This window comes from Fragaria vesca, linkage group LG7 (assembly GCF_000184155.1).
Source record: "Fragaria vesca subsp. vesca linkage group LG7, FraVesHawaii_1.0, whole genome shotgun sequence".
NCBI lineage: Eukaryota > Viridiplantae > Streptophyta > Magnoliopsida > Rosales > Rosaceae > Fragaria > Fragaria vesca.
In genome coordinates this window covers 9,872,527-9,881,635 of record NC_020497.1, presented here as the reverse complement: position 1 = coordinate 9,881,635, position 9,109 = coordinate 9,872,527, and the positions used below count along the sequence as shown (strand labels likewise).

At 37.8% G+C, this 9,109-nt stretch overlaps 2 protein-coding genes across 2 annotated transcripts; both read left to right on the top strand.

Moving 5' to 3' along the window:
* Positions 1 to 1,827: 1,827 nt before the first annotated feature.
* LOC101298165 lies at positions 1,828 to 3,883 on the top strand. The gene is made up of 8 exons (XM_004307037.1): positions 1,828 to 2,061; positions 2,171 to 2,251; positions 2,392 to 2,429; positions 2,589 to 2,668; positions 2,762 to 2,842; positions 3,010 to 3,118; positions 3,287 to 3,450; positions 3,529 to 3,883. The coding sequence occupies exons 1-7, from the start codon at positions 1,849 to 1,851 to the stop codon at positions 3,426 to 3,428; spliced, it is 744 nt and encodes a 247-aa protein (XP_004307085.1). The 5' UTR covers positions 1,828 to 1,848; the 3' UTR covers positions 3,429 to 3,450; positions 3,529 to 3,883.
* A 1,872-nt stretch (positions 3,884 to 5,755) lies between these two features.
* LOC101297876 (peptidyl-prolyl cis-trans isomerase H-like) lies at positions 5,756 to 8,598 on the top strand. The gene is made up of 7 exons (XM_004307036.1): positions 5,756 to 6,001; positions 6,091 to 6,114; positions 6,197 to 6,284; positions 6,652 to 6,744; positions 7,732 to 7,764; positions 7,887 to 7,943; positions 8,306 to 8,598. Exons 1-7 carry the CDS (start codon positions 5,835 to 5,837, stop codon positions 8,414 to 8,416), a joined length of 573 nt encoding a protein of 190 aa, XP_004307084.1. The 5' UTR covers positions 5,756 to 5,834; the 3' UTR covers positions 8,417 to 8,598.
* Positions 8,599 to 9,109: the final 511 nt, after the last annotated feature.

The window sequence follows — 9,109 nt, the reverse complement described above, 5'->3', positions numbered from 1 at the left end:
ACCCAAGGAAGACTCTTTCATGTTTCCAATGTGTGATTCCAAATGGCTCCTATCTAAGCCACACCTTTTCTAATAATCTCCACCTGGCGTGATCCAAGCCATCTCCAACTGTCTCACGATCCAAATTCCAATAGCTCAACCTCAATCACAACCATCTGAATCTTGTGATCCCAATCCAAATTGGAGCTCCACTAAATTGCAACTCGATCGTATGAGACACCAAGTCCCAAACGTCATCTGGGCTCTGATACCACTTGTTACGCAGAAGCGGCCGACAGGCCTCACGGGTCCCACACACACGGGTCCAATAATGCCGATACTCCCCCTATTTTAGCCAGCCGGTGGCAAAACGGGTATGAGGTTTTAACACAAAAGGCCTCAGCATTATTGTTTGTGGTATCATTCCTTATAACCGAAGGCTGACTCTTTCATGCACGTTTCCAATGTGGGATTCCAAATGGCTCCTATCTAAGCCACACCTTTTTCATTATACCTAAGACGCCTGCTTTCTTTTTCTCTCATCAGATCGATCCAAATCTCATTTTTGGCAAGTGATGAACACAAAACAATGAATACCTAGAAAGCACGGAAGTGTCGCCTCACCCTCGTTTCGTGCTTCTGAAGCGGAAGTTTCTTGGAAGCGGCCGGAAGCACACTTCCACGAAAAGTGGATTTGGAAGCGGAGACGGAAACGAAGATTCCGATTTGGAAGCGCGCGCTTTCGATTTCTCTATGAAAATACTTATGTTGCTTCAAAGCGGGTATGAAGCCCGTCCAGGTTGTTTCGATGTTGGATTCTCAGATCTTGTTTCAATGGTGTTCAAGAGGCGATGTCTTGTGGTTCGTGCGTCGACAAGACGTCTCCTTTTCTTCTGGGTTGCATCATCTATCCAAGGCGGTGATGAGTTGTTTCTTGCTCTACTTTATTGAGATTTATGGGCAAACCCTTTCAAGTTTGCTTGGTGTTTTCTCTCCAGGTGGTGGCCAGAATTGTCAAATTTGGTGGTGACAAATGCTTCGGATGAAATCGCCGAACCGAATGGTGGTGGTCGGCATCGAGATATGGCGACGACGTTCTGGGCGAGTTTTGGATTTTGTTTGCTTGGGCTTGAAGGCTGATATCTTTTGGGCCTAATAAATATAGGCTAGGGTTTGCTCTTAGCCTATTTCTAAGTATTTAGTTTTTTCTATTTACGATAAATCTTGTATTAGGAATCTAAGCATGGGTGTGCCTAATTACTATGCTTTGTTTTCAAGCTTGGTTAGGTTCGCTTTTTCTTTTCTTTAGAAATAAATGAGAACCCGACTTCGGTTTGTCACCTTAAGGTGACCACAACCAATAAACATGGGACACGTAACTATTTTAAAAGGCTTGGCTGCAATTTAAGGACATAACATGGGGGTTTTAGGTATTTGACATGTTTATTTATAATTATTGTTGACACTTGTCTATCTCTCATTGATGTTTGTTACTCATAAATGACTATAGCTGGTCACCTAATAAATGATCACTGAATGTACAATGATTTATGCTAACATGCCAAGTCCTTAAGTTATCCAAGATATAACGGGAAAATACATATATATATATATATATATGTATCATTCTGGCTTGAGTTAAATGAAACAGCCTCATATGGCGTTCCATAAAAAAAACGACAGAGACTTTCTAAAGATTACTTTGCCACAATCACAGTAAACACTGGGGGCAATATTAGAAAGTGAAAACTTTTCTTGTGTGGTGTTTAGCCAACCCACCCACCTACCGGAACGCAGCGTTTCACTCTTCTTAAGTCTCTTGTGTGGTTTAGACTCTAGAGTAGGGTAGGGCAGAGCGTCACAGAAGAAATGGAACGTTTATCACTTTGCACTAGTCTTGTTCCATTTCGAAAAGCCATTAAAACCGTTAACCGCCGCGGTTGCAACTTCACGGTGACGAATTGCAGCGGTGGCCACGGCGGGGAGGATGCTCCCCTCTCAGGTTCTTCCTCCGCTTACTCTGTTCTTGGTGTCCACCCAACATGCTCACAGGCCGAGCTGAAAGCTGCTTTCCGAGCCAGAGTATTATCATTACATCCGAATGGTCTTTTCGTTTTGTTTTTTGTTTATCTAACTATGACTGATATTATGTAGCTCATCTAATCTGATATTGTAATGGCCAAAATAATAGGTGAAGGAGTTTCATCCTGATGTTAATAGGAATCGAAAAGGTTCTGATACCATGATCCGCCGTGTTATTAAGGCATATGAGGTTGGTTGGTTCGTTCTCCCTTTTGGTATTGGAAACTATAGTTATATGAATGCTAGTATTTGCATTGTATGATCGATGTAATGTTATTTTGTGTTTCGAAGTGGTGACATTATGGTTATTGATATGATCGATGTGTGCAGATGCTATCCAATTTCAGCCGATCAGAGATCATCGAAGAGTATGCTATGTGTTTGGTGTATTTGTTCATTTAGTGTCAGTGGCAGTGAGCCCTTACAGTTGTTAGGATTTGTGGTTTTTGTCGATTTGGTAGTCTAATGTACTCTGGTTGAGTGGTTATGCACTTGCTCATTGTTTCCAGTTGGGTATGAACTTGTAGGGAATGTTTAGATCCTTTTGATAATCCAGAATGTGAAGCGTTTGATGTTTTTGTGAATGAGGCCTTCTGTGTTGGAAAAGGTAAGAAATCATTGATTCTTGTTACTATGACATTGTACAAAGCTGTCTGGTCATCAACAGTTCAACAATACTCTTTCTCAAAATCCTGTGCAGGTTGTCCATACTCATGTGTACAAAGGGCTCCTCATGCCTTCACCTATGCTTCAACTGGGACTGCAAGAGCGACTTCTCAAGGTTGGTTTGTTTTGTTGTTGTTCTTCTAGTTTCATCTTTGTTCCTAGATTCAACATAAGATCGATGAACCTTATAGTATAATTTAAATGATTATTGAAGGATTCAATGGATAATAAGTCCGCCAATATTGAAGTGCCAGTTTGAAAATGGACTTTGTATATTATTAGGACATGGAGAAGATTACCAAGTTCAGCTTGCAGTTGGTCAGTGCCCAAGAAGCTGCATTCATTATGTTACACCTTCTCAGAGGGATGTTTTGGAGGAGCTACTTGACAGGTGCTTATTTTGTATATACACTCCCTGAAAATTTTTCAATCATTTACAGATAAAATTGCAGATTCATGATCTCTGACTTGGTGGCTATTCTTGAATATTATCACCTTCCACATATTGTCTTATGAAAGCTTCTTATTAAGTCTATCTTCCTGTGTCTTCATTTTGTAGCATCTTGAACACACCTTTTGATAATTCAGCTGAGGTGGATCTGCTATACTCTCTTATAGTTAAAGCCAGGTTTGAGAACGATCGATATCGAAAGCCAAAGAAGCCACCCAAAGCTTCAACAGAACATGTAGATTGGTTTTGAACATGTGATTCTACAACTGAAGGTATGTGTTATTATATGATTCTGCTCATAGGTTACATGGTTCACAGAAGATCTCATTTTGTACATTACCGTTTTTCAGGATTTTTAATAGATCATAATTAACCCACAGCGTGAAGGTGCAACCTATGGAGATGATATGTACCAGCATTTCATTTACCCGAAACCTGGTGTTACATACAAGGGGATTACAAGCTTTATACTCCAACATCAAGAGGATTCATATATGAGATCAGATGGAATGGACTGCTAGGACATGTACAGAAAAATCCTTGTTTATGACAACAGAAATAGTTTCCTCTTGTCGAAAACAATGGTAATGTAGTCTGTGTTTCTTTGCTGAAACAACTCTCCTAGAAACTTAGAAAGCTTGCACTAGAGTTTTAGTTTTTTAATCATTGGTTACGTATGACCAGAATCTAACACATTTTACGACTACCAGACTTTTCCAGCTTTGGTCATCTCAGAAAGTAAAATTTGAATTTGGATTACAAATAAAAATAAGAATCAAATAGTTTTGATATCAGTAAAATATTACATTGGTAAAACAATTGCATCTCTGCCTTCATAAGAATCAAATAGATGATGTACATTATAATTTCATATCACGATTCGAAACTACAAAAGATCGATAGAAGCTCAGTTAGCAATATTCTTCCTCTTCTTCAAATTCACCTTCAAAGGAAAGCTGTCGCATCCTTCGGCGAATGTGCTCAGATAGGTCTGATTTGGTTTATACTCCACCTTCAAGGCTTTTCCACCTTGTTGTTCACAATTAATAATCATTTGTTCCATCCAATTTGGTGCCAGACAATGTATCTGGAAACCATTGGATTGTCATAGAACATAAATCAATCAAACATATGCATGAAACTACATTGCATTCCTTTGCAAATCGTATGTTCTTATTTGTACTATGTACGCGACAATGAAACGATTTGGTTTTTTTTTAGAGCAAAAAATGATGGGAATTTCTATTCATATTTCCAAAAATGCTACTTGGACCTCTCTTTATTTTTAAGTTAGTATTGACTTTGTCAACTCATATTAAATTACCAATAAAGACACATCAATAAAAGTTATAAAAAATAAATAAAAAAGTTTAGAATCTGTATTCTAAATATCGTGACCGTCATGATCGTTACAACAACAGATGCCATCATTCACAATCAATGATTAAGTAGACCTTTACGAGAAATTTGAAACATTATGCAAGATGACATTTACTCTGATGTAATTTTGAAAGATGATGCAATTTGTAGACATTCTTTTTTTGTTTGTTAGCTTCTCTTCTCTGTCAGCTTCTTTTTTAATTTTGTTTGAACACATTTGTTGTAATCAATGATGAGCTTGAGGAATTTAGAGAATTATCTATTTGCTAATTGTTCATGTGCCTGGACAAACAAGCTGAGCCCAATATAGCTAATAATATATTTGAACCAATTTGATGGATTTTGGAAACAAAATATGGTTGTCTCCCAAAAATCGAAGGAGATCTAACTACTGAATATGGAGATATGAATAGAATCTTTTAAAAGAAAAAAGTTTTTATTGATTTTATTGAATTATGGACGTTTTGGGAAAATTAGGAAGGTGTATATATCATTTTCGTTTTCTTTGTAAAAGTAAATTGGAGGTCCATTAAGCAAGGAGGTCCAAGTAACACTTTTGAAGATATGAATAGAAGCTCCCAAGAACGATTTGTTTGTAAACTCTATTTTTTTTTTTTTGATCAGTTTGTAACCTCTATCTTTGATCAATGAATTTTTCGTATTATTAAAAAAAAAACATTTGAAAAATCTTACCGACCAATAATTGCCCTTAGTTTTATCTGTTATTGTAATTTATGTTTTGATTCCACTTGGACCCTCCATGACCAAAATTTAGCCCCTTTTTTTTTTTTGAAAGTAAAAAAATTTAGCTCCTATAAATATCAAATTGGAATTAGAACATCTCCAACAGCTTTCTCATTTTCTTAAACTTCTCAATTTTGGGGAATATAGAGCTGTTTTTAGGTCCAACAGCTTCCTCATTCCATTCCCCAAAATGAGGATGGAGAAGAAAGAGAAGTCTTCATTTCCCAAATTTGCAGCAAAGCCTTCTTTTCCCAAAATTAAATTTTTTACGTGCTCCAACGAATTCAAGACAACAATATAATATTTTATTAGGTATTTTATTGTTACTATGAAATATATAATATTTTTTGTTATAATTAATAATAATATAATATATATTATTATTATATTAAATGTCAAAATCTCCAAAATTAATAGAGATTTTAACTTTTGCTTCCCATGTTGAGAAATTTTGAGAAAACCCGAGTGAATCCCTAAAACCCGTGTAAACTTATCAAGCTTACTCACCGTGAAGAAGAGACACTCTCAGTCAATGGCGGCATCAGGCGGAGGAGGAGGAGGCGTGGAGTGGCACGTGCGTCCCCCTAACCCCAAGAACCCAGTCGTCTTCTTCGACATCACCATCGGTACCATCCCCGCCGGCCGCATCAAGATGGAGCTCTTCGCCGACATCGTCCCCAAAACCGCCGAAAACTTCAGGCATATTCCGTCCCCCATCTTCTTTCTCTTCTCCATACGCTGTCGTTTCGTTCCTAATCAACCTCCGTTTGTTTTTGTTTGTTTTCCAGGCAACTCTGCACCGGCGAGTACAGGTACAACTCTGCACCGGTAGATTTTGATCTTCACTATGTTTCTTTGTGTATTTTTATGTCAATCGGCATTGTGAATTTACAGAAAAGCTGGATTGCCAGTTGGATTCAAGGGGTGCCAGTTCCACAGGGTCATTAAGGATTTCATGATTCAAGCTGGGGATTTTCTTAAGGTATACTATTCTGTCTGTTTGTTATTGTGTCGGCTCGTAGTTGATGATTGCGATTATTAGGGTTTATCTCACTGTTTCCGAGTATGAATAGCCAGCAAGTCTTGTATTCACTATTAAAACGTATAATTTGCATATGAGAAAGGGCAAATGCTAATTCCTAGTGACCATGTTATAGAAATGCATATAATGGAGGCTGTACTTATTCAGCTGACTGCTTTGGGGCAGCATAATTGTTGATCTGGAGCCAACTTTATTATGAAAAAGAAAGGAAAAACATTGTTGTTATCTGGAGCTATATCTGCTCAGACGGTATTTTGTTTTCCTTTCTCATGTTATAAGAGGCTTATCGGGAAGTCTTGCTTTGCAGGGTGATGGCAGCGGATGTGTTTCCATTTACGGACATAAGTTTGATGATGAGAATTTCGATGCCAAACACACTGGTCCTGGACTCTTGTCAATGGTATGCATTTTCTATCTTTCATGTTTTGTTCGCATAGGTTTTTAGGCGGACGGGTTAAGCCTTTTCTGTCCTTTTATGCTGTTTCAGTGTCTTCATTACCTTCAGGGTTAATCTATTGCAAGAATTTCTGGTTCAATTTGTCTTTCTAGTTCACGGTTCTTGTTTTTCATACCCACATTGGTTCTTGTAGTTGATGCATTTTGAGTTTAAGTTCTCAACAGCCTTTAAATATGGTGGAATTTGAATAGACCAATTTAAAAATATATATATATATATATTATTTTATTTTTTTCAAAATCTTGCATTTCGATGTTGGCAGACCTCTGTGTAGGCTTTTGTCCTTCGAAGATATAAACTTTGCATGCTTATTACTTGCTCCTATATCTACACGGTTATTATAACTGTTTCAGTCAATTATCCACCAACCTGCTTTATTCAGTATTCAAAATAATGAGAATTCGTGGATATTGTTTTGTTATAAAACTTTTGAATGATTTATTTATCTCCCTCTTGAATGATTTAAACACAGATTGCTTATAGAAATAAGAAGTACGTAATTTTGTGATTGAATGCCAGTTTTCCCTCTTCATATGGACCATTGACAACTGAAATTATACTTTTGTGATCCTTTTCATCCCTCTTTTTGTTATACTTGAGTTATGTATGACATGCAAGCAGATCCGCTGAAAGAGAACTTTAGTGATATGTGGCTCTTTGGATTCTACTATAGGCACCATTTAAGTCCTAGCTTTACGATCTAACTCTTGGATTTGGGCATTGTATACAACCTAAACTGGCTACAACAAATAGAGGCCACAATTGAGCTGGTGCTCAAATGGTCCTCGTGGTCGTTCGAATAACATGGGATCCCATTAAGTGGCATCTTGCATGTGAAGGAACTGCTATATTTTTGCAATTGTATATATACTAGAGAATGACATTTTACTTTGAAGACTGAATTGATCTAATGGTTTAATCCTTTATCAGGCAAATAGTGGACCAAATACCAATGGGTGCCAGGTAATTATCCAACAACTCAAGCTCTCGTCTTTGCAAAGCAAGAAAAAAATATCTAGTTCTCCCATGCAGATAGGAATTATTGGCTTTGGTTATATGTACTAATATTTTAATTTTCATTGCAGTTCTTTATAACTTGCGCAAAATGTGACTGGCTTGACAATAAGCATGTTGTTTTTGGGGTATGCTATGATCCCTTTATCTCTTCTTTCATTGTAATAATTGCTTTCATAAACCAAGTAGTCATCTGATTACTGTCAATTTATCCATGAGAAAAGCTGTTTGATTTAGATACTAAAACAGACACAAGCTTTGATGTGCAAGTCAATCTGGCATGAAATTGTGATAAAGTACTAGATCCCAAACACATTTTGCATAAACTAGTGTGTCAAAATTTACTCTATGCTAGTGCTCAAAGATGTTCTTACAAAGTGCAACAACCTTTTGAGAGTTTCTGCAAATTTATTTTTATATTTTACATTTTTGAGCCCTGGCTCAGGTTAGCCTATTCTCCTCACGATCTGTATTTTGAACTTTTATGCAGAGAGTACTTGGAGATGGACTTTTGGTTGTTAGGAAGATTGAGAATGTCGCTACAGGACCCAATAATCGCCCTAAACTAGCATGTGTTATTTCTGAATGTGGGGAGATGTAAATCCCAAGTTTAGGAGGCAGCTCTCTTGTAAGAACTTTTGTAATCAATAGAATCTTAATTTTAACTAGAAACAGAAATATTCCATATTAGTTTTCCGAGCATATTTACTACATGTAAAATTTGACTTCTATTCTTGACAAAGTTGGATCGTTCATATCAAATCTGATGTGCATTATTTCATTATCCATGCTGAGTTCACCTAGATCGGTGAATTGATAACTGAGTTCCGCTAGATCAGCCTAGATAGAGATGGCCCCTATATTTAGCACATGGGTACGATTGTCGTTTTTTTTTTTTTTTTTGTTAATGTGTGTGTATATACACACATACAGAGAGGATGTGAAGCGGACGTCCGCATTCTGGTTTAAAGTGTGGACGTCGTCTGTTCTCTGTTGTCTCATGCCGGCGACGGCTTCTCTCCTTCCCGGACGACAGCACAGGCTTCTAAGAGGGTTTCTCTCCTTCCAGGACTGGTCGGCGACAAGTTTTCCGGCCGGATTGAAGCTCTGGACGGAAAACACCATGATTGATCAAGGTTGGCCAGAAAACTTGTTGTCGGCTAGTCCTGGAAGGAGAGAAACCATCCTGGAAGCCTATGCTGTCGTCTGGGAAAGAGAGAAGCCGTCATCGGCATGAGACGGCGGAGAACGGACGACGTCCGCACTTTAAGCCGAAGTGCGGACGTTCGCTTCA